Raw genomic sequence first — 26,139 nt, 5'->3', positions numbered from 1 at the left:
ATATTGTCAGAGAATAGGCTACGCTGCTACGGTGTCAGAGAATTAGGAGAATTAGGCTATGCTACGGTATGCTCCAAATGGCATTGAGTTTCTCTCGTTCGATGTCACGGATAGGCTAGGGGACACAAATTCAGCCTGAGACGTTCAGAGTCACTCCGGCCCGTGCGCACACACGCACACACACTATTGTCACCTGTGTGTCGTTGCGCTCTGGGTAGTGTATCTGTAGTAGAGCGCTGTGTAGGCTACATCATCTGGACGGACTGTTTCTGTGCGAGCAAGCATGCGTACTATGGAATTTAATCCTGCCGGCGCCACTGCCGGCCCACACACCGGCCCACACACCGGCCCACATACTGGCCCACATACCGGCCCACATTAGTGGCCCACACACCGACTCACACACTGGCCCACACACTGGCCCACATTAGTGGCCCACACACCGACTCACACACACCAGCCCACACACCGGCCCACATTAGTGGCCCACACACCGACTCACACACACACCAGCCCACACACCGGCCCACATTAGTGGCCCACACACCGACTCACACACTGGCCCACACACCGACTCACACACTGGCCCACACACCAGCCCACACACCGACTCACACACTGGCCCACACACTGGCCCACACACCGGCCCACACACCGGCCCACATTAGTGGCCCACACACAGACTCACACACTGGCCCACACACCGACTCACACACTGGCCCACACACCAGCCCACACACCGGCCCACATTAGTGGCCCACACACCGACTCACACACTGGCCCACACACTGGCCCACACACCGGCCCACATTAGTGGCCCACACACCGACTCACACACTGGCCCACACACCGGCCCACACACCAGCCCACATACCGGCCCACATTAGTGGCCCACACACTGAGTCACACACTGGCCCACACACCGGCCCACACACCGGCCCACATACCGGCCCACATTAGTGGCCCACACACCGACTCACACTGGCCCACACCGGCCCGCCGTACAGACCATGTAGCCTGGGAGATGACTGAAATCACTGCAAGAGCTAGTAGGCTATTTTTAAGCATCTTTCTGTTGCAATTTTCATTTTTAGTTTTTCAGCCCTACCCTACCAAAGTGGGCCGACCGAAGTGGACTAAATGGGCCAGTCGAACCCCCCCCCATCAAAAAAAAAGTACAAAAAATAAAATATATATATATTTTTTTTTGGACAAGCCCACTTTACTTCCGGCCCATCGGGATTCGTCCCGAACGTCCCGATGGCCAGTCCGGGCCTGCATGCTATCATACATAGTTATATGGGTATACTATAGTTTTAGTTGTTTAAGGGTAGACTATAGTAGTTCCCCCCCCCCTTTTTTTTTTCTTTCATTGTATAATTTATTACATTACTTTTGGCATATATGTCTTGATATTTATTATTGTTCACTCTTCTAATAAAAAAAAACCTGAAAACAATTAAGGCGAGACAGCACCCCCAGAATCACCTTTTTTTGCTTTTTTTTCTCTCGACGATATTGAGATGTTGTTATATTTTGCTTCCTAAACATTGTCTTCTATGAAACTAGTGACAATAAAACGTCAATAACACACATTTAGTTGTTTATTTTCACTTCATTTTGCCTGATTGCATCCATAATAAATGTGCACATATTTAATGTGGGAAGTGCCTCATTTGCATAATATATCAAACTTAAAATTCTGAAAACTTGCAATATATTTTTTCTTAGTTTATATATGTGTACATGACAAACTGGGAAAGATTCATAGTGATATCTATTCAAATATTTGTTTCCCCCTATTAGGGGGTGCTGTATCTCCCCCAGCCTCTGAAGAGACGCTTTTGACTTTTGGCCCTCGGCGCGCTCCGTACCACGCAGCTCTCCACAACGTGCGGCCGGTGAGAGAGTGAAGTGAACCAGGTGACGAGCAACAAGCCAGCGAACATTCAACAAGAATACACCGGTATGTTTGGGCATTCCTAATTATTAAACATATATATATAATCTATAACTTGTCAGTTTACAGGGGTTTTTATATGATATAATTCCAGCAGAAGAAGCTTGTTGTGCCATGATACATTGGGGCTGGAGGAGGAGGAGGAGAAACTCGAGCAGCAGCAGCAGGGTTTGGGGCCCTGGCGGTGTCATCATACTTATAGTTACTAACATGGTCAAAAACAGACATAATTATATACAAATATAGAATATAATATAATATAACAAATATAATTATAAACAGACGTGGACGGAATGGAGCCGGGGGCCCTCCTCCTTTATAGGCTAGCCAGTAGAGTAGACTAGTGTGCGAGTTAGCTCGCTCGCCGGCTGGAACACATGACTTGAGCAACATAACTAGTAATTTCATCATCACGGTATCTCTGAGTTAGTATATGAATATGATGATGAACCAGTGTCACGTAATGTTATTAAATTCATTAAATGTGCTCTTTCATCGCTGAACTACACATACGACGTGGTTTGATGAGGAAGACCGAGAGAGAAGAGTCCCAACTTGCTGCAGTGCAGGTGGTGGTCTCTCAGAGGCCTTGGGGCAGGATGTCTGTGTAGCTTATTAATCTTCCAACATGGCTGTCTGTGTGCTTATTAATCTTCCAACATGGCTGTCTGTGTGCTTATTTATCTTCCAACATGGCTGTCTGTGTGCTTATTTATCTTCCAACATGGATGTGTGTGTAACTTATTAATCTTCCAACATGGCTGTCTGTGTGCTTATTAATCTTCCAACATGGCTGTCAGTGTACTTATTTAGTGCTTATTAATCTTCCAACATGGCTGTCTGTGTAGCTTATTAATCTTCCAACATGGCTGTCTGTGTGCTTATTAATCTTCCAACATGGTTGTATGTGTAGCTTATTAATATTCCAACATGGCTGTCTGTGTAGCTTATTAATCTTCCAACATGGCTGTCTGTGTGCTTATTAATCTTCCAACATGGTTGTCTGTGTGCTTATTTATCTTCCAACATTGATGTGTGTGTAGCTTATTTATCTTCCAACATGGATGTGTGTGTAGCTTATTAATCTTCCAACATGGCTGTCTGTGTGCTTATTAATCTTCCAACATGGCTGTCTGTGTGCTTATTAATCTTCCAACATGGCTGTCTGTGTAGCTTATTAATCTTCCAACATGGCTGTCTGTGTGCTTATTAATCTTCCAACATGGCTGTCTGTGTGCTTATTTATCTTCCAACATGGATGTGTGTGTAGCTTATTAATCTTCCAACATGGCTGTCTGTGTAGCTTATTAATCTTCCAACATGGCTGTCTGTGTGCTTATTAATCTTCCAACATGGCTGTCTGTGTGCTTATTAATCTTCCAACATGGCTGTCTGTGTAGCTTATTAATCTTCCAACATGGCTGTCTGTGTGCTTATTAATCTTCCAACATGGCTGTCTGTGTGCTTATTTATCTTCCAACATGGATGTGTGTGTAGCTTATTAATCTTCCAACATGGCTGTCTGTGTAGCTTATTAATCTTCCAACATGGCTGTCTGTGTGCTTATTAATCTTCCAACATGGCTTTATGTGTAGCTTATTAATCTTCCAACATGGCTGTCTGTGTAGCTTATTAATCTTCCAACATGGCTGTCTGTGTGCTTATTAATCTTCCAACATGGCTGTCTGTGTGCTTATTTATCTTTCAACATGGATGTGTGTGTAGTTTATTTATCTTCCAACATGGATGTGTGTGTAGCTTATTAATCTTCCAACATGGCTGTCTGTGTGCTTATTAATCTTCCAACATGGCTGTCTGTGTAGCTTATTAATCTTCCAACATGGCTGTCTGTGTAGCTTATTAATCTTCCAACATGGCTGTCTGTGTGCTTATTAATCTTCCAACATGGCTGTCTGTAGCTTATTAATCTTCCAACATGGCTGTCTGTGTGCTTATTAATCTTCCAACATGGCTGTCTGTGTGCTTATTTATTTTCCAACATGGCTGTCTGTGTGCTTATTAATCTTCCAACATGGCTGTCTGTGTGCTTATTAGGGGTGTAACGGTACACAAAATCCACGGTTCGGTACGTACCTCGGTTTTGAAGTCACGGGTCGGTATTTTTTCGGTACAGTGTATTTCCCAAAGTTTTCAATTAACTTTTTTTTTTTTTTTTTTTTTTTTTTTACTAATATAATAATGCAAGGAAACCGTTTCTAAGTGCAATAAACCTTTATTTAACATTGGAAGACATTTTAAATATCCTAAATAAAAAAAATGCTCAGTTTGATTGTTTATTATAAAACACAAACTGAAACTGGAAACAAGCCCTCTGTCTGGCTTTTTGTGTCATCCTTTTAACATGTACATGTATTATTAATGTAGCTTGCGGTACCATGTACAAAATGTTAGTATGAGGAAAAAACTGTGGAAACGTAATAAATAAAAAGGCAGTGTTCCAAATAAACACATATATACTATCTCTATTGGAATGGAGACTTCAGCACAGGATAAACTAGGGATGGGCAAAAATAATCCAGATCGATTGATCACATGATGTACTCGAGTACTCGTGGAGGAAAACGCTGTACAAAATAAACGTCTTTTCCGGTGTTTTAGACTTTTATTTTGAAGCCCACCGACCGGAGCTTTTCCGGTGTTTAGACTTTTATTTTGAAGCCCACCGACCGGAGCGGAAGTATTGTTATTATCCTAGCTGCCTAGCAGAACGTATTGAGCCGACAACTTGTCTCGTCCGGTTCTGTGTTTTTGAGCTAATGATAAAACAAATGTTGATTGTTGGTGAACAACTAACTTTAGGTTAGTTTTAACGTTAGCTACTAACGTTAGATGCAGCTACTACAGGCAATCAACGATGAGGAGGAAGCGTCAAAGCCGTATAGAATAGCCCTGTGTGCGTACTTGGGCACGACTCGAAACGACCTGTTATAATAAATTAATTCATGTTTAACTTGTCCCCGTGTCCAGTCCTTTGACTAGCCCCACCCGTTCATTGTAAACAATGATGCATGTAATTGTATTAACGTTATTGTGTGTTGTAGGCAGCTATGCTATACATTGTATTTCGTTTGTTAGCTATAGCTAATATTGAATAGCATCAACGACGCTAGATCTTTAATCTTTATTTAGCAGTCCAGTTTCTCCGGGCAGTAGCGAGTAACTACTTGGGTCTAAAAATAGCTAGCCTACACTACAAAAAAGGTTCCATACCGTTGCAATCGCTCGGTGCACAGCCCGTACTGTACCGGAGGACCACATTGAGGCGGTACAGTACGTATCCGCGTACCGTTACACCCCTAGTGCTTATTAATCTTCCAACATGGCTGTCTGTCTGTAACCATTGGTAACCACTTTAGAAAGAAAGGGCCTAATTTCGGGTGCAATGGTGGTAAGAGTAGGGAAAACATTGGGAGAAGCATTATTGTTTCTGCCCCACACTGTGAATGTTTACAAGATTACAATAATCGTATTACATTTGTTGATGTATTTCTCATCTCTTCCAAGATGGAGGAGGAATGGGCATTCTAAACATTCTGTGAAAGACCCTTTCAACAGCAGACATTTTGACATGCCGGCATAGGTGAACAAACACGGGTGTAACTAATTAACATTAAAGGGACCAATGTGTCATCCCATCAATTTCTGGAGCGTGTGCAGAAGGTATTGCGACCACCGGCGTTTGCAGCAACGCACCCCCCCCCCCCCCCACTCAACTTCAGCCGCTCCAACGTTACAAGTGGTCTGGTTACTGTGACGCCACTCGCTCAGCTGTCATCGGTCTCGCCAGACCAGACCAGACGTTAGGCCTGTGTCTACGAACAAACAAACCAGACGTGATGCACTGGGTATTTTCTGCATCAATAGAAAAGCAAACATGGGGGCGGGGCCACCAGGAAACCCAAGAGTTCACTCTGCAGAAGGTCTGCGTGCAACAAGGAAAGCAGAGACACAACAGATAAACCCTTTCACTGCCACTCTACAGAAGGTTAACCCTACCTTCTGTAGTGGCAGGGAACGGGTTAACACTTTGTCGCGTGACAGTGAAATGGTTAACCTTATGTATGGTCGCAGTGAAAGGGTTAACCCGTTGGTAGTGCGCCGGCAGTGAAAGGGTTAAAGGCCAACCTCCAGCTTAAACCCTACTGATCAATTATGGGTAGTTTACATCATTGGTATATAATTTCATTATTTATTTTTTTCCATTTGACACCGGAAATGCCACTCTGAAAGAGTTAAAAAGGTCCACGCACGAATCAAAAAAGCTTATCAAACGCCGACGTCACAACAGGACACAGGTGCATATTAATGAGCCGAATCTAATGTTGCTTTTCCACTAAAATAAAGTACTCAGTTTGTCTCCGTGTGGGGAGGCGACGCTGCTGGTGATCAGCATGAGAGCTCCAGAAATGTCACATGAGAAACTGCAGACCACTGATTGGTCAGAAGAGAGACGCGTCACTGTCTGGAGAGTCTGAACGAAAACAGAACGCCGCCATCTTTAATGTCTCGCGTAGGATGTCTTATGTATGTTTGCAGCACGAAACAAGTGCAATAAAAAAGGATACAGTCACTGTGTATTCTGCCTCATTTATTGATGAAACAAAACCGACATCAACACAATTTGCCACCGAGCGGAGAGTTTAGTCTGACAAAAAGATCGCTGATTAGTTACGCTCGTTGTTGGGGTTAGGGACGAGTGGTAACGTTAGTTAGCCTAATGCTAACGTTAGCAGATCGACACGAGAGGCTAGGTAACGTTAAAGCTTGTAGAATAGACACAATGAGGTAACGTTAGCGTTAGCATAATAGACACAACGAGAGTCTGGTTAATGTTGTTATTGATTGAATGAAAACTGTGTTTTACTCTGGCTTGCCAAGCTCATCATAGCCCCTTTCGTGACTGATGCACCGAGTGAATCCACAGTCACTTGCTCCTTAATAGGAAACCAACCTAGATTTACCATGAAGGACTGGTTCTGGCCGAACCGTTCGTTATACAAGTATCACAGAGACATTTCAAATGTACTCACAGTTGCACGAGGGTTTCGGACAGAGATACGGGATGGTTTGAAAGCTCTGCGTTGCTAATAAACATTTTAAATATTTTTTATAAACCGCTCAAAACGGCATTATTTCCGGCGTTGGCTGCCTGGTGTGATCACAGCGCATGCGCATCATGCACCCAACGCCGGAAATAATGCTCCGCCTCCTTGCTACTGCCTGTGACTCACAGAGCCCCCTGGTGACCAACACCTGTTGTGACGACATTACACGCGCACGTTATGAACCATTGATTAAAATATGCACGTGCGTGGTGATTGTGTTGGGCAGACAAAATGTTTTGATAAAAACGCTAAAACTGGGTCAATTTCAATACTTTTTTTTCCAATTCTTCATGAAAGTCACTGTTGGCCTAGTCCACATTGTTTATTGAACAAAAATACAACGTGGAGGTTGACCTTTAAGAGATGCTCAGGGGAAACGTATCGCTGAGAGTGCAGTACCACTCACGCCCAGCAGGCACCACAGTTACACACTGTCTTTAACCTGTTCCACCCCAGGTGAAAATCTGCATAAAATGTATACCTAGGTAAATGGAATATTGCTCCACTTCTACAAGGGCTATTTGCATATTCTTGGTATCTAGGAACATCTATGGACCTCAATGAATGTATTCTCAGTGTCAGAAATATTGTGTCTATTACTAGGCTTGCTTAAATTCTGATGAAACAAAGGAAAATATGAATTATGATTTTTCTTTTCATCTTTGACAGTGAATAAAACCATGATAATAATGACCAAACTTAAAAAACTGCCACTGGGCTAATTCAGTACCCTCTTGAGATCATGTGTACAAAAGATCTAAGGAAATTAATAAAGGGAAGATGATAAAATTGAAGGTTTTGTATATACAGTACTGAATTCTCCCATCCGGACCAATGCAATTTGAAATATTATTATAGAATATAGAATATATGCTTATACATTACCTTATTATAGCCAATTCGCACATTTATATATATATACATATAGTATCTTTCAAATGGCCGAGTTCAATTTGGATATAGTATCACCAGGCATGCGTAATAACATATACAGTTATTTAATGTAATCGACTGTACTTTTTTATTTCTCCCACAGTGTAATCATTCTGTAACTAATTTCAGATCTGATTCTTCCTACATGATTACAATAGTGTGGAGAAACTGACTGCGTTTCAATATTTGTCAAAAACGTTACCTTTTGTAGCTTATTATCGCGAATCATAAGAATTATTGATATGATTGCTTCAGAACGCCGAACTTTGAACGACCATAGCGGACCACAGGAAGTGTAGTTTGGTGAAATTTCAACACTGCCAGATAGCTAGCGAGGTCCTCTTGAAAATGGCCGCAAAAAGATTCCAATTCTGATCGTTCAACATTTTCATTTCCGCTTCCGGGTCAAGAAACGCGAGTTGAAAAAAAAACTTAAAATGATAAAAACTCACTTTTAACCTATTGCTAAACTATTGCCAACCTAACGTTTTACATTCTACATGTATTTGTGACATAGTAGTGATAATAATACTTGAAAACGTTTGATTTTAAAAAACGCAAATTTATTGCATCACTCATAAAAATATTAATATATGATAATAATGTCAAAAAGGGGTCGGTACCGACCCCGTGGGGGGGAACAGGTTAATAATGGTTCCATTCTGTTTTAAGTGTCCCAGAGCTATTCCAGTGAGCAGGCAATAAGACGGCCCTGCCTCTGTCACACCTGAATTGAACAGAAGAACCATAACTAATGATGTTAGTATATCACCTGTCTTTACCTTGCTATGACGTGTCAAAATGGCCACTGTGATGGTAAAATGGACAGCATTTATATAGTGCTTTTATCCAAGGTGCTTTACAACTTATGCCTCACATTCGCCCAGGGACCGAAACTAAAGCCCGCCGCCCGCCAGGGGCGGGCTGTTTTTACCTTTGGCGCATGACACTTAGAGGGCTGCCCGCCGTGTGGCGTGTAGACGTGTAGTTCATAACTTCATAACGATACTCTTGTGCGAGTACAGATTATAGCCGCTCGTCTTTTTTTTCTCCGCCGCGAGATCGTTAAAAAAACTACAAGTCCCACATCGCACTCAAGTCAACGGTCCAATCACAGTAGAGTGACGTAACTGGTTTCATGAGAAAAAAAGCAAATGACCAATCGGAAGCTATCATTTGGCTTGTTTACTTCCATCTGCTCTAGTCTATATCGGACCTCCAAGAGCTAACGTTACTGTTTAAACAATGACCCAGTCAACTATTCACTTTTAGTTTAATACATGACGAGGCATTGTCTAACGGTATCTAGCTGGCTAGCTACTGATAGCTGCTGATATCAACAAATGCTCCAGCAATAGTCTACTCGAGTGCATAATACCTCCGGTCCCTCGTTAGCTAGCTTAGCTAGCTCACGTTGATCCATCTGTCCCAGTAAACTAAATTGTCTTAACGTTATCTACCGGGCTAGCAGTAGCTACAGATGGCTCCTGATATCAATGTCTTATAACATTGATTGAATGCGTATTCTAGCTGAGGGCATGTTGAATGTGATTTGACAAAAGAACGGTAACGTTATAAATAGGTCCAGCTGCATCGCCGGAGAATCCTTGCATGCTGAATGTAGGGTCTAGCTGAATATAGGGTCTAGCTGCAGGGCCGGAGAATCCTTGCTGGAGCTGGAGGCTACTCAAGTATACACACAGACAGTGGAGCTGTTTGCAGATAGCAAGCATTTTGACTTATTGCGTGGTGGCGATGTCTCGCAGATAATACAACTACAAGTATGATTATATAATATATATTTTATTTAAAAACATTTTTTTATATAAAATATATATATTTTTGTAATCAAAAAAAATTTGGCAGGTAAGAAATATGCTTGGCGGGTAGACTCTTCCCATCTACCCGCCACTGGCCGGTGAGTCAAAAAGTTCATTTCGCTCCCTGCATTCGCCCACTCACTCACACATTCACACACTGTCGGCGAAGGCAACCATGCAAGGTGTCGACCTGCTCATAGACTATTTGTCCATCTACAAATAGTCCTGTGTAGGTAGTAACGGTATTAGACGGCACACTGACTCAGCCCCCTTGATGCACTTTCTATAAGTACGCCCACCTATACATGATTTTAAATTTCAGGCTGTTTGTCGGACAAGCTGGCGGTGGCTACTATTTAATTTCAAACCTTTATTTCAATGAATGAATGAGAACTTTATTAACAGATTGCAGAATGGGTACAATACAGTACGGCTCAATACACACAATTGTTAACCCTTTCTCTGCCACGCTTATATCCATCCTTATACCGTCCTCTGCCAGCTCTATTTGTCTATGGAGATGTTCCCCTTCTTTGCACGGCTATAACTTTTTTAATTGTATTGCTAAATTGACATTACTATGGCCCATTCAACCTCAAGTATCTATCGTTTAGGATGTAGCAACGTTCTACTTTTTCATTCACATATTCATACTAAAATACGGTCTAAAGTATAAATATGTTTTTATAGTTTTCTGCAGCATTCTGCAGAACGTGATTTATAGCCCTAAATACATATATTCAGGGTTCGTACGGGTGCTGGAAATCCTTGAAAATGCTTGTATTTCAATGTGGTGTTTTCAAGGTTTGAATAGTGCTTGAATTGTGTGTAAAGTGCTGGAAAGCTATTGAAATTGTAATTGCACTGTATACTTTAATAATAAATCGCTATCTGACTGAATAGTTTGGTTTTTAGATAAAGAAATACAATTCGGAGAGAGCCTAATTGCTTTCGCCTTTCACGCAAAAGTCCTCTCTCGAGCCTCGCCACTCGCGTGATTTGGCTTGGATTGACCCGTAGTGTTTTTTTCCCATCTGATGGAACAGCATGTGGGGCAGCCAACATGCCGGAAGGCTGCCGTTTTAATTACCTCTGACTTGAATATTACATTCCATGTAATTTACCACAGCCGCATAAGATGCTGGAAAAGCTTGAAAATGCACCTTGAAAAGTGCTTGAATTTTGCTTTGGAAAAGGTGTAAGAACCCTGCAGACCAGAGAAAGACATTCGTCTTGTTTACATCAGGGTCCCCCCTTTTCAATTCATAGTGAAGACTCGTAAGACACTGAGGTTACCGTTACCCTCATTTACGGCGACGACAAGCTTACAAAACAAGACAGTATCAGCAATTTCATACATATAGGAACAATAAATAAGAACAAATCAAAGCACAAATCGGCTAAGACGGACAAGTCGACACACAGTGCTCAGAGATCATAACTTTTTAAATGCAGCGAAGGAAGGTCAGTCAGAGGGCATTCCGAGTGTTGGAAGCATCAAAGGAAAAAGCAGTTATTCCCAGTTCAGAGCAAACTGGAGGAGGAACCCTGAGAACCAAGCAGGCATTTGAACCTGTGTCGAATAGGTTCCAAGATTCCATTCCAACAGTGTTGGGATGTAAGAGGGAAAGGTTACCAATAACAATATTAAGGGCTTTTAAAAATAAACAAATGGCAATGATAGTTACTAGTGTTGTCAAAAATATCGAAGTATCGATACATATTGATACTGAATATTTAAAACGGCTTCGATACTCATTTCCCGAAATACCGATACTTTCTGCAGTATCGGTACCAGCTGGCGAGTGTTCTACAGCAAGTTGTTGACGCGCTGTTCCGCCTGCTCCGAGTCCAGCCCTCCCCCTCACAGAGCAGTCTTCAGTTTGTATTTGTAAACAAGAGCTTTTAGCTGAAAATTATGGCAAATGCAGAGCCTCCGCAACTTGTGCTTGTGGATAAAGAAAACAGCAGAAGTGCTGTTTGGAGGTACTTCGGGTTTGAAGTAAACAACGAAGGACAAGCTAAAGCTTCCCCAATGCTATTTGCAAGCGGTGTTAGAGCAGTGCCAGCGCGGATCTCCATAAAGAAATTAAAGAGGTTTGTGACAGCTGCTCTTTCAACGTCACTGTGACTGAAGCATTAAACCATTAACTCTAGTTTAATACATGATACGTTGTCTACTGATGGCTAGAGCTGCCGCGGTATTGATGTTTTCCTTACCGCACAAATTTGCTAAATATTTCCTACCGCCGCGGTATTACCGCACACACAAAAAAAAAAAAAAAAAAGGTGAATGCATTTTTTTTTGTAGTCTACTCTTTATAGCATATAGCCTGCCTCTAGTCTAAATGTCTATCTTTAGAGGATGACTTTGCAGCATGAATATTGTTTGGGATTCGGCATGCACGCATTCGCTATTAAAAGTGAAACACGGATTCGAAGTCTCCCCTCTGTGTCGCGGGCAGGTGTGGTAGCGGCGCGCCCGCCGGTTACCCCCCCGACCCTTTCTTATTATTATTATTATAACGTTACTACTTATGATTACAAAGGCATTCGTTTTGTGGCATTGACGTTATATAGTTACACGTTCGTATTTACCGGACCATAGCAAGGCAAGCGTTACTCAATTCATATCTTAGTTCCTTTCTTTGCTCAGAGCGTGCCGAGTTGTACCCATTCTGCGGTCTGTTAATAAAGTTTTCAATCAGACAAGTGTATAGAACGAAGGGCTTTTATTATAACATTTCGTTGCAGTAAAATCATTATGCCTCGTTCCCTGAGGAGCGACGGTAATCGACTCCGGACTCCGGTCTCCGGTGGGAGCTAACGTACTATTAGCCGTGTTGTGACTGAGCTCTGATCAATGGCTGAGATTCAGGAAGTAAAAGCACTGCAAGATGCTCCAAAGTGTGACGCGTCTCTCTTCTGACCAATCAGTGGTCTGCAATGTTTCACGTGACTTTTCTGGTACCCAATAGGGTCGCTTGGAACCTCGATAGAGGAGTAGGGTATATCTGCAGAGCCGCAAGCCCAACGAGAGGAGAAACTTTATTTATTATTATAAAAAAACAGCGGTGATGCGGTATTCAGCCTACACTTGCGGTGGACGTGATGTAACAGCGATACCGCGGTAATCGCGGCAGCTCTACTGATGGCGCATAATATCAACAGCTGATTCGTTGTAACGTTACAGCTACCAGCTAACGTTAGCTACTGCTAGCAGTTAGCTCCCTTAGCTCAAGTTCAAGTTCAAGTTCTTTAATAGTTGTCATACAGAAGTACAGAATACTTTCATACAAAATGCTTCTTACTGTTACGCTCCAGAGACTGTGCTAGACAGCTTAGCTGGCCACCGTTATAAATACTGCATGGAAACGGAGTAACGTTAACACTTTGGCTGCCATGGGTTAAATTCATTATCAACCGTAGGTTGCCGGCTCTATTTGTCTATAGAGAAAGTCCCCTTCTTTGCAGGGCTATAACTAGTGATGCACCGATGTGAAAATTGTGGCCGATACCGATAACCGATATTAATATTGCTGTTCTGGCCGATACCGATATTTACCGATGTCGATATCTCTGTATAGAAAACACTTTTTTATGATAATCAAATAAAGAGCTATTTTCCAAAACGCATAATTTTTTTTTACTTTTGTAACTTATTTTCAGAAATGACTGATATTTTTAAACTATTTAAGGCCAAAACATGTAAAAAGAAAAAAAAAAAGATTAAGTTTTTTTTATTTTTTTAATATCGGCCCTATCTTGATATCGGACCGATACCGATGTGTAAAAAAACGGCCATATCGGCCGATATTATATCGGCGGCCGATATATCGTGCATCACTAGCTATAACTTTTTAAATTCTATTGCTACATTGCCATTATTAGGGCCCATTCAAAGTCCTATATGTATTGTTCATTGTGTAGCAACGTTAAACTTTTTCATTCACATATTCATAGTAAAGTATGGTCTAATGTATAAGTATGTTTTCATCTCTTTCTGCAGCTTTCTCCAGAACGTGATCTATAGCCCCAAATACATTATATTGATGATGCAATACAGTTTTATGGCAATCAGCGCGATATAAAAAATTCCAACTAGACGTACTTCTAGAAGTTACTACACGTCATCTGATGTTGACCGGATGGGCTAGGGGGCGTTTATAATTCCGTGGGCAGCGTTATACCAATCATCTAATGTGGGTCAAATGTTGATAATAGCAGTTAGTATCGAAGACGGTAACTTTACACGCTAAAACTCACCCCAGTCTCCGCGCGCCGTTGGGCGATCATCGTAGAGTAGAAATTTTATCATTATGGGATGTAGATTTACCCGGTCCATCTCCAGCTTGTATAATGGTATATACGTCCAAATCATGTTGTTTATCGAGTTATTGGCAATCGATCGCTGTGTATTGTGACGAGCTAGAATGCCGGGACCTATAGCGAGTGCCCGGAAGTAATACGGCCGTCCAGCACAACCTCTACGGCACTTCCTGTTAAGCGATTGCGCCGATCGGCCACCAGATGGCGCTCCTGAACCGCCAGAGAGCTCAGTGGGTCCTCCTGGTGGATCTCAGGCCAGCGGAGGGGACATATGAATCCGATCCCAGATTTTTGAAATATTGATATTAACTTGAGCATGGCCGGGAATGACGTGTTTAAGCGTTTCCCGGCACCCAAAGTGTTAACGTGTAAACGTTGTGTCGAGGTCATACAATACTACAGTCGACATAAGGTTAACGTTACCCCGTTTCCATCAAGTGTTTAAATAGCAGCAATCTTGTTGAAAATGTAACGTTACTAAAATGCTCCAAGCATAGCCTCTCTCTCTCTCTCTCTCTGTCTGTCTCTCTCTCTCTCTCTCTCTCTCTCTCTCTCTCTCTCTCTCTCTCTCTCTCTCTCTCTCTCTCTCTCGCTCTTTCTCTCTTTCTCTCTTTCTCTCTCTCTCTCTCTCTTTCTCTTTCTCTCTCTTTCTTTCTCTCTCTCTCTATATGGGTAACGCATGTATTCCCGGTAACCTGCCCCATTTCTAAGCCATATAACCCAGGACGTTATACGAACAACATTAAAATCTTTTCTCATGTCAAGAATGATTGTTATAGATGCCAAATAATTCACCTTTAAAAAAAATCATGTAATGAGGGATGGCGGACCTCTAAAGTTGACCTAAGTTACCGGGAATACCAATTCACTATCTCCTCCAATTTAAGAGAATTAAAATGTTTTGGTTGTTTTGTAGGGATATCATCATCATGTAACATAATACCATAGTTATCCCCGAGTTATCTCAATAGAATTCAAATTTAGCTGAATCTGAAGGAAAAAATCCGGGTATGGGATATGAGTCAACATAGTTCATGGCCTTCAATTGATAACAAACATAAAAGGCTTAATTTTCATGGCAGATGCATGATATGTTTTGGGCATGATCTTGGCACCCCAATGAACAACAAAAATGAGTTTCGTCTTTTGTGGCCAATTATTTTATGAGATAATTACGTTTCACATATTGATCCCAGGTTACCGCAAATACCTATCCTCACAATTCCAGATAAACACTTAAATCTCCTATTTTACTAAAGATTGGTGAGATTTTATTTTTGGAAATCATAACAGCAATAATAAGGGTTAGGTGTAAACCAGAATTACTAGAATGTGTTGTGTTTTGTCTGTTAAAATGAGCAAAAACAAGGAAAGGGTATTCCCAGTAACTTAACAAACGAGTGCAAAAAATACAGTTCTAGAACAAGTATTTTAATTTTTTCTATATTCAAGAAAGTGGAAAGGAACCCAACATTTTCAATTGTCTGCACACAATCGTTGTTTTATTATTCTAAGATGGCATTTGAACTGAATTTTGGAAAAAACAGGTATTCCTGGTCACCATGCCCCTAGTCAGTCTACACCACCACCATGCCCCTAGTCAGTCAACACCACCACCATGCCCCTAGTCAGTCTACACCAACCTGCGCCTAGTCAGTCTACACCACCACCATGCCCCTAGTCAGTCTACACCACCACCATGCCCCTAGTCAGTATACACCACCATGCCCCTAGTCAGTCTACACCACCATGCCCCTAGTCAGTCTACACCACCATGCCCCTAGTCAGTCTACACCACCATGCCCCTAGTCAGTCTACACCACCATGCCCCTAGTCAGTCTACACCACGTGCCCCTAGTCAGTCTACACCACCATGCCCCTAGTCAGTCTACACCACCACCATGCCCCTAGTCAGTCTACACCACCACCATGCCCCTAGTCAGTCTACACCAACCTGCCCCTAGTCCGTCTACACCACCATGCCCCTAGTCAGTCTACACCACCACCATGCCCCTAGTCAGTCTACACCACCACCATGCCCCTAGTCAGTCTACACCACCACCATGCTCCTAGTCAGTCTACACCACCACCATGCCCCTAGTCAGTCTACACCACCATGCCACCATTCTATTATATATGCTAGCCTACCCCTGATAATATTAATACATTTAATTAATGTGTTAGCTTGTAGCTAACGGCCTGGGCCTCCATGTTGTGTTGTTAGCTTGTAGCTAACGGCCTGGGCCTCCATGTTGTGTTGTTAGCTTGTAGCTAACGGCCTGGGCCTCCATGATGTGTTAGCTTCAATTAATTAATTACCGGAATACATATAAGTTACCGTGAATACCTATATGGTAATAGTATTCCTGGTAACCTCTCCTTTTCACAAGTCACCGGAATACATATCAATATCTAAAGTTACCGTGAATACCTATCAGGTTACGGGAATACCTATTTAGGTAACCAAGAATACCTAGGCATGGTATTCCTGGTACCTCAAGGTATTCTCGGTTACCCATAGGTTACGGGAATACCTTTCTCCAGTTACCGGGAATGCTTTACAGATGCCTCTCTCTCTCTCTCTCTCTCTCTCTACCTCTCTCTCTCTCTCTACCTCTACCTCTCTCTATCTACCGATACCTCTCTCTCTCTCGCTTGCTCTCGTTATCTTTAAATAAAAATCGAAACTGTTACTAACTGTTCAGTTTGTGAGGTACATGCAACACAGATTACAGTGTTTACATCTGTCTGCTTGAGAAAATACCATGTTCTGCATTTGCAATAAAAATTATTGAAGTGAGATGAACAGTTATTTTTAAATGTGTGATCTAAAGATAAACAAAGGGTTTTAAAAGTGTTATATTTATCTTCTCTTATAGTACCAGACTCGAAGCTGAGGAGAATCAACCAGCAACAAAAGCTAAATTTGTTTATAAAAAAAAAAAAAAATTATATATATATATATATTTTTTTGGTATCGAAGTATCGATACTTTTCAAGGTATCGAAGTCGAAATTCCAGTATCGTGACAACACTAATAGTTACGCCTTTCAACCAGAGAAGGCCATCCATCCTTTTCATAAAGGACACAGTGGTGGGTATCATATCTGTCATAAAGGACACAGTGGTGGGTATCATATCTGTCACAAAGGACACAGTGCTGGGTATCATATTAATCTGAGGGCAGAATGACTTGAGTCCAGCGGTTTAAGAGTTGAAGCTGCAACATGATGAGGACATGTGCTCATTTCAACTAATTTCAATAACTGCTTCTATTCGAAGCATGCTGTGCTTCAAAATGGATGTCTTTAGGGTCACTCTGAACACCGTTCATTATTCTCTACTCATCACAGGAAGAACATGGCAGAAAAACAAGAGATGACGCCAATGGAGATGAAGGTGGCTCGACAAGTTGAGGTAATTCCTACAGAGTCAAAATGAACATGTGTAATAATAATCTGTGTGAAGTCGTCACTGTAATGCGAACCGTAACACCGTTTGTGTCCCTGTTCTTTATACAACAGTACTACTTCGGGGATCACAACCTTCCAAGAGACAAGTTTCTGAAGGAACAGATGCAACTGGACGATGGCTGGGTGACTCTGGAAACCATGCTTAAATTTAATAGGTTTGTTTTGTACTTTTTTTTTTTTTTTTTTTTAAACTTTGGCCATTTCCCTGGCTCTTTTATACGTTTATCGCATTTATACTTGGTCAAGTTCGACCGACAGAAGCAGGCTGAAAGGGTTCAGATGGGGGGGAAGACACTCTGGGAAAGGCACGGCTGCAGTCCGGGATTCGAACTCGCTCAGCCCCAGATCCGTGACGAGCACGGTTGTCCACGGCGCTGAAATAGCACTCGCGGTACGTGGTGAGCTACTGGAGCTCCCCTGTTTTGTACTTTTAACTGTTTAAACTCAATTTGCCGTCTCCTACACGATGTACCCCCCTTCAACTTGCAAAACCCCCACCCATATCTCCTGATGAGGAGGTTAGTTACTAGGGGTGTAACGATGCGACCTCACAATGATTAATTTAGATTACGATTATTCAGGCTACGATGAAATCTCTTAATTTGACCACGAGTCGATACATTTTCTATCGGTTAATTCCCCAAAAAAAATTGAATACACAAATGTGGCTGGGGGAACTGATTCACTCAGCATAAATGGACTATAGGTCAATAAAAACAATACACACAAAAAAAAACGTTAACATTTTATTTAATTTTTTTTTATACAATTTCGATAATCTATTCTAACATTTTCAAATCGATGCACTTGAATCGTCACATTAGAATCGATGCATTTCTATTAATCGATGCATCGTTACACCCCTATTACTGAGGATGAGGAGGTTGGTTACTGATGAGGTTAGTTACTGATGATGAGTAGGGGTGGGACAATACATCGATCCAGATCGATATATCGATCTATTATCAATAATCAAATAGGATCGATGCCACGTAAAAAGATCGATTCATATTGCGATACTCTTATTTTGAAAATCCGGCGACGCCGACGTCATCGCCCCGCGCCCAGTGTTGTGAAACTCAAACTCCGTTAACATCAACAGCAGTAGCGTCTAGAGCGTCACTAGTGTGCCTATTCTGTGACCCAAAACATGTCCCTGCTGTTTTATTCCACAACGGGTCCAAAGCATCTAACCTGCTTTGCAATCCTCGTCACTCCATTATGCCCACGTCGCGTTAAAGATCGAAGATAACGTTACTTTAGCGTGAGCTAACAAGCTAACCCAGCGCCATAGGCAGAGAGAAGTGGGGACTGGGAGGGTGCATTCTCGGGGATAGCCCCACTAACAGGATCTGGCCGGTACTGCACCTTGGGACTCCCAATATGCTTTTCCAGCCAAAATACAGCTCTGTGACAGTGAATAGGATATTAATACCAAAAAAAATAAATGAACCAAAAACAGTGAACAGGAGGTCTATTTGTATTAAAAACAATAGATTGTTTTTCATTTAAATGTCTGGAAGAGCTCAAAAATAAAAATGTCATGATATTTCCATTGCCTTTTTTTTTGTTGATTTAAATGTTACTGATTGTATTACCGGTAAATGGGCACATAATATCGTCTCATATCGATCGCAGGCACCTGAATCGAATCGTATCATATCGTATCGTGGCAGACTGTGATATCGGATAATATCGTATCGTTGTCCAAAGAATCGATATCGTATCGTATCGTGATTAAACTGGTGATTCCCACCCCTAATGATGAGGAGGAGGTTAGTTGCTGGTCATGAGGAGGTTAGTTGCTGGTGATGATGAGGAGCTTAGCTACTGATGGAGAGGGTGTATAGTTGAATAGTTCCCAGTGACTATCGAATAGTAACGTTAGTGAGTTTTCTTCATCCCTACTTCCAAGGTCCTCTTTAATAACGCGTCCTCCTCCTCTTCCAGACTGAAGACGCTGACCACAGACGAGAGCGTCATCGTCGTGGCGCTGCAGAAGTCGAACAGCGGCCTCCTGGAGATCAGCGAGGACAAGACTAAGATCAGGAGGTGCAGCGAGAAGCCTCTGCCGGAGGTCAACGACGACTACAAGGACTTCATCAAACACAAATCCTTGTACATAGTAAGTTGTTGCAGAATGGCACAGAATGAGCTACTAGGGACGGTAGGAGTCACCAAGCTCCCATTTTTAGTTCTGGCTGTACTTAGGAGTCACCAAGCTCCCCCTTTTTAGTTCTGGCTGTACTTAGGAGTTACCAAGCTCCCCTTTTTAGTTCTGGCTGTACTTAGGAGTTACCAAGCTCCCCTTTTTAGTTCTGGCTGTACTTAGGAGTAGGGTTGGGCATTGTTTGGATTTGAATGATTCTGGTTCCGATTCTCCATTTCGATTCCTGTTCTAAACGATTCTCGAATCCGATTCTTTGAGGTGCAGGTCAAAACAGGTCACAGCTTATTTCGCAGGAGATTTTGAAAAATCGTAAAACTATTTCATAATACCGGTATTCACATTGTCAGTTGACTTGATACAGTTTAATTTGGTTGCTGTACTGTAACTAGAGTATTAATTAACAAAGTAAAAAAATAAAATCTTTTTTTAAGAATCAAAATGCAAATATGTTACTTCCGGTTCCAGAACCGGAAGTTGGGAACCGGTTCCTATTATAACCGGTTCTCGGTGCCCAACCCTACTTAGGAGTTACCAAGGTCCTTTTTTAGTTCTGGCTGCACTTAGGAGTCACCAAGCTCCCCCTTTTTAGTTCTGGCTGTACTTAGGAGTTACCAAGCTCCCCTTTTTAGTTCTGGCTGTACTTAGGAGTTACCAAGCTCCCCTTTTTAGTTCTGGCTGTACTTAGGAGTAGGGTTGGGCATTGTTTGGATTTGAATGATTCTGGTTCCGATTCTCCATTTCGATTCCTGTTCTAAACGATTCTCGAATCCGATTCTTTGAGGTGCAGGTCAAAACAGGTCACAGCTTATTTCGCAGGAGATTTTGAAAAATCGTAAAACTATTTCATAATACCGGTATTCACATTGTCAGTTGACTTGATACAGTTTAATTTGGTTGCTGTACTGTAACTAGGGTATTAATTAACAAAGTAAAAAAATAAAATCTTTTTTTAAGAATCAAAATGCAAATATGTTACTTCCGGTTCCAGAACCGGAAGTTGGGAACCGGTTCCTATTATAACCGGTTCTCGGTGCCCAACCCTACTTAGGAGTTACCAAGGTCCTTTTTTAGTTCTGGCTGCACTTACGAGTTACCCAGTTCCTTTTAGTTCTGGCTGTACTTAGGGGTTACCAAGCTCCTTTTAGTTCTGGCTGTACTTAGGAGTTACCGAGCTCCTTTTAGTTCTGGCTGTACTTAAGAGTTACCAAGCTCCTTTTAGTTCTGGCTGTACTTAGGAGTTACCAAGCTCCTTTTAGTTCTGGCTGTACTTAGGAGTTACCAAGCTCCCTTTTTAGTTCTGGCTGTTAGTCTGGGATCATGTTAAGGCAGAGGGAGGGTGACATTCACAGGTGTGCAGACTTGAGCATGTGAGGTGAAACATGCACTGGAGCCCTGAAAAGGAGCCGCGCCCACAGGAAGCAGAGATGGAGGGTGTGACAGAAATAATCGTTAGATTAGTCGACTAATCGAAAAAATAATTTACATTAGTCCACTACTAAAATAATCGTTAGTTGCAGCCCTAATGTACTCGTAAAAATAAAATAAAAGTATTCAAACCGACTGAATTTCTTGAAACACCCATCCCCAGAAAGAAGGGGTTGTATCGATATTTACTGGTATAATTCTGCTTTTTAATGACATGTCTTGTCTTTTGCGTTCATCCAGAAAGGATTTCCACTCGAGACGAGCCTTGACGAGGTCCAGGAGTGGCTGAGTGGAAAAGGCGTCATAGAGAATATTCAGATGAGGAGAAACCTACAAAGACAATTCAAGGTTTTTAATTGTTTTATTAAAGCCCCTATGCAGGGTTTCATTTAGCCTGTATCAACATGGGGTGCATTTTCTTTTAAGACTTTGATCTGTAGAATAAGCTTTGTGGAATATCCATTATAAACCAGGACAAAGGTTGGATCTATTGACAAGCTTATGAACCACAGTAGATTCTGAGGGTTAAGTCAAAACTCATCTTTACTAATTATTGCAAGTTCTCAGTGTTTCTCATTATTACCCTTTTCTCTCTGAAGTCTCCTTTCAAATCCTCTAGTCAACTGCTGGCGGACAAAACCTCATAACTCCATTTTGATTTTTTTCTTTTTTTTTTAATATAAATCAACTCCGTAGATCATCCTCTATGTGTGTGTGGGTTTTACAAAGTTTAAACAATGGGAAAGCATTAAACCGATCATCTGTCTAAACCTCCTAACTCTATTCACCCTCAAATCTGTGTTCGTTTTTTTCATCTGCTGAAAAGTTGGGTTTTTGGAGTTATGAGGTTTGGTCCCGCCAGCAGCGTTATGCTCCTCTAGTCCAGGGGTTCCCAAACTTTTCAGGCCGGGACCCAGTAAATAAGGCGTCAGAGAGCCGGCCCAATGCACATTGTCAGGCTTTTTTCATTTTATTTTTTTTTTGCCAGGCGACCGATTCTTTAAGCCAAATATCACTTCAATCCTATTAAGTTAGTTATGTAAGGGATAATGTATGGCTACGAGGTCATTGTCGCAAAATAATTGACCGACACGGAGTTTAAAATACCGAGGCGCCGCGCCGAGGTGTTTTAAACGTAGTGAAGGTCAATTATTTTGCGACAATGACCGAGTAGGCTATACATTATCCCGCTTATTACATGGCTAACTTACTAACAATATACCTAATTCATTTGACAAATCGCAGTTGTTCTGTGGCTCTGTCAGCCCAAATAAAGTGATTATTATTATCGCGGGCAGCCAGCTCTGTTCTGGCTCCGCTGACACTCCGCTGTCAGTGCAGCGCTATACATTATCCCGCTTATTACATGGCTAACTTACTAACAATATACCTAATTCATTTGACAAATCGCAGTTGTTCTGTGGCTCTGTCAGCCCAAATAAAGTGATTATTATTATCGCGGGCAGCCAGCTCTGTTCTGGCTCCGCTGACACTCCGCTGTCAGTGCAGTGCGGCAGGTGTGTCTGATTTGCTGCACTGATGTGGGCTTGATTGCCAACAGCTGCGCACTGCGGTCATTATTGAAAAAACAGCGGTCATTATTGAAAAATAATGACCGCTGTCGGGGGGCTGTTGACCAATCACAAGCAAGCATTTCGGCGAATGTGAAAACGCCATGTAATAATAATTTATATGTGCTATTTATGAGAGGGCTAACTTGTTGCAAAATAATAATGATAATAATAATAGCCTCATTAAAATACTATTGTTGCTTCGGTTGTTTTCAATGTTTTATGTGCATAATCTGTTATTTAGTTTGAAATGTTCGTTGAAATAAGTAGATTTTTCGTTTTTGTTTATTTATTAAGTTAATATAAAACCATATACGGTAGTCACATTTTAGAATACAATAGAATAGAATTTTAGAATACAACTAGAAACACTGTCCTGGCCTGCTTCTAAGTTCACCTTTGGGTCGCGACCCCGACTTTGGGAACCACTGCTCTAGTCAACAGTGATAGTAATGTGCTCAGTGCTGCCACCACTGGTCGCCAATAAGATCAGCACCTTGACCTGACCTGGTGAACACTTTCAGAGCCGGCCGTGTTTTCCTTTTTACCCCCTTGAATGCCCAGCACCACTTCAATGTTAACGTTAATATCGCCTAATCTATGTTTTAAATTATGGCTGTGTCTAATCTGCCTGTCGCATTATCAATGACTCATTTCCAGTCAACATTGTCGAAGCGGATTGTTTTTTCCATTTCCGATTCCATGATAATCGCCCTGTACTGGAATATTCTAGAACGTTGTCATTTTTCTGCCTATTTATGAATAGTTTTCAAATAAACGCTAGATTATCGATAGTATATGTGTATGTGTGCACGCTGGTGCCGCGCGCTGAAAATCGATTCTCTCAGTTCCTGATCGCTTTTACAGTCAAACAGCCATATCACATTATAGGGGGAAAGCTTATATCTCCGTGAAAACGGGTCTGATTATCCTAATACTGGTACAATAGATTCCTTACCTGAGATCAGATGGTATCCAAATGGATTATTCCAATTCCTGATCGCCATTCCGAAAATCGATCCTTTTATTGATCCACCGGGTATACTGTAAAACACATAATCCCCGCTGCTCTGAGGGTCCAGAATGAAGCTGATCGACTCCGGTCACATGCGTGAGAAGTAAAATGTGGAGTCCGGGTTTTTTTTTTCTCATGCCTTTTCATTGAGTCCAATCCAAAAGGGTGAATTACCATCTGGGAGACGATAGGCGGCGCTTTTATCGCCTGGAGTGGCTGATTTACCAACGGTAGACTCGGTTGATGAAATATGAATTCAGATCGCTAATAAAAAAAAGAGAGAGAAAAAACGATTATTCTCGTGATGGGCATTCAACCCGCGGGGGGTAAACTCGAGAAAACTCGGGTTGAGCAATCAAAGTGTTAACAGTGATAGTAATGTGCTCAGTGCTGCCACCACTGGTCGCCAATAAGATCAGCACTGACAGTGATGTTAATGTGTTTTACTGGTGACCAGTGGTGGCAGCACAGAGCGTTCATCACGCTTTCCAAGGAAACTACAGAAGAACATCTTTGATCCCTTTTTGAAGACACGATGTGAACTTGCAATAATTAGTCAGGGAGAGTTTTGACTTGACCCTCGGAGTCCGCAGCGGTCGGTGTATAGAGCTTGGCATCTACAGACTCAGCTCGTCAATGGAGCTGAATACATGTCTGTTTTACTCCAGTGTGAACAAACCTTTTACAGCCACAACATGCAGCAAATAATACCATTTTTAAAAGTCATATTTACCTTGTGCTCTAGTTTTAGATCTTGCTATGTATGGAGCTCAGTCAATGAACTAATGGATTGAAACTAGGGATGTCCGATATTATTGGCCTACCGATATTATCGGCCGATATTGGCATTAAAATGTAATATCGGAAATTATCGGTTTCGGTTTTCAAAAAAATATATATATATTTTACATTTATTTAACCTTTATTTACCCAGGCAAGCAAGTAAGAACAAATTCTTATTTTATTTATTGTGAAAAGTATGCATAATGTTGTGTTTTTTGGGGGGGGAAAGCCTGCATGTATCTGTTGATATCGGTATCGGAAATTAAGAGTTGGACAATATCGGTAGATCGGATATCTGTAAAAAAGCCAATATCGAACATCCCTAATTGAAACATTGCTATTTGTTAAATGTGTTCTCTTGATACAGGGATCCGTGTTCATCTGCTTCGACAAGGAGGATGCAGCCAAGGAGTTCCTAGAACGTGAGGACATCAAGTCGTTCAAAGACAACGACATGCTGGTGTTGACAAGGTGGGTCACAGGGAAATGTAATCAGATTAGATGCTTGTGTTGACAAGGTGGGTTACAGGGAAATGTAATCAGATTAGATGCTGGTGTTGACAGGTGGGTCACAGGGAAATGTAATCAGATTAGATGCTGGTGTTGACGAGGTGGGTCACAGGGAAATGTAATCAGATTAGATGCTTGTGTTAAAGTGGGTTACAGGGAAATGTAATCAGATTAGATGCTTGTGTTAAAGTGGGTTACAGGGAAATGTAATCTGATTAGATGCTTGTGTTAAAGTGGGTTACAGGGAAATGTAATCGGATTAGATGCTGGCGTTAACGAGGTGGGTCACAGGGAAATGTAATCAGATTAGATGCTGGTGTTAAAGTGGGTTACAGGGAAATGTAATCAGATTATTAGATGCTTGTGTTAAAGTGGGTTACAGGGAAATGTAATCAGATTAGATGCTTGTGTTAAAGTGGGTTACAGGCAGGGAGCGAAATAAACTTTTTGACTCACCGGCCAGTGGCGGGTAGATGGGAAGAATCTACCCGCCAAGCATATTTCTTACCTGCCAACTTTTTTTTGATAATTTTTTTTTTTTATTATTTTATAATTTTTTTTTAATAAAATATATATATTATATAATCATACTTGTGATTGTGTTATCTGCGAGACATCGCCACCTCGCTGTCTGCAAACAGCTCCACTGTCTGTGTGTGTACTCGAGTGGCCTCCAGCTCCAGCAAGGATTCTCCGGGGGTGCAGCTGGACCCTAAACGCTACATTCAGCATGCAAAAGGATTCTCCTGAGCTACAGCTGGACCCTATTCAGCAGCCCTCACTCATGCGATGTAAACCAGGGACTCGAATACGCATGTTGTTGTTGTAGGACATTGATGCCAGGAGCTATCTGTAGCTACTGCTGGATGGCGTTGGGACAACGCCTCAGTGAACTATTTAGTTTACTGCGACATTTCGTAGTGACTAGTTACCTAGCCAACGGAGGTATTATGCACTGGACTATTGCTGGAGGATTTGTTGATGTCTGGAGCTATCGGTAGCTAGCCGGCTGGATAACGTTACA

The 26,139-nt window shown here is 41.8% G+C and overlaps 1 protein-coding gene across 1 annotated transcript in view; it reads left to right on the top strand.

The window, feature by feature from the left end:
* The first annotated feature begins 1,869 nt into the window (after window positions 1-1,869).
* ssb (small RNA binding exonuclease protection factor La) overlaps window positions 1,870-26,139 on the top strand; it is a 40,895-nt gene continuing 16,625 nt past the window's right edge. Inside the window, exons 1-6 of the mRNA XM_084314562.1 lie at window positions 1,870-1,966; window positions 17,522-17,585; window positions 17,693-17,796; window positions 19,592-19,766; window positions 21,477-21,584; window positions 24,973-25,076. Coding sequence (XP_084170688.1) covers window positions 17,529-17,585; window positions 17,693-17,796; window positions 19,592-19,766; window positions 21,477-21,584; window positions 24,973-25,076 — 548 coding nt within the window. The 5' untranslated portion in view covers window positions 1,870-1,966; window positions 17,522-17,528. The remainder of the gene's footprint in view (window positions 1,967-17,521; window positions 17,586-17,692; window positions 17,797-19,591; window positions 19,767-21,476; window positions 21,585-24,972; window positions 25,077-26,139) is intronic.

The sequence above is a fragment of the Notolepis coatsorum genome (genome assembly GCF_963971535.1).
Source record: "Notolepis coatsorum genome assembly, chromosome: 5".
In the NCBI taxonomy this organism is placed as follows: Eukaryota; Metazoa; Chordata; class Actinopteri; order Aulopiformes; family Paralepididae; genus Notolepis; species Notolepis coatsorum.
Note: the sequence above shows the minus strand (reverse complement) of the source record. Positions and strands in the feature narration are given on the sequence as shown.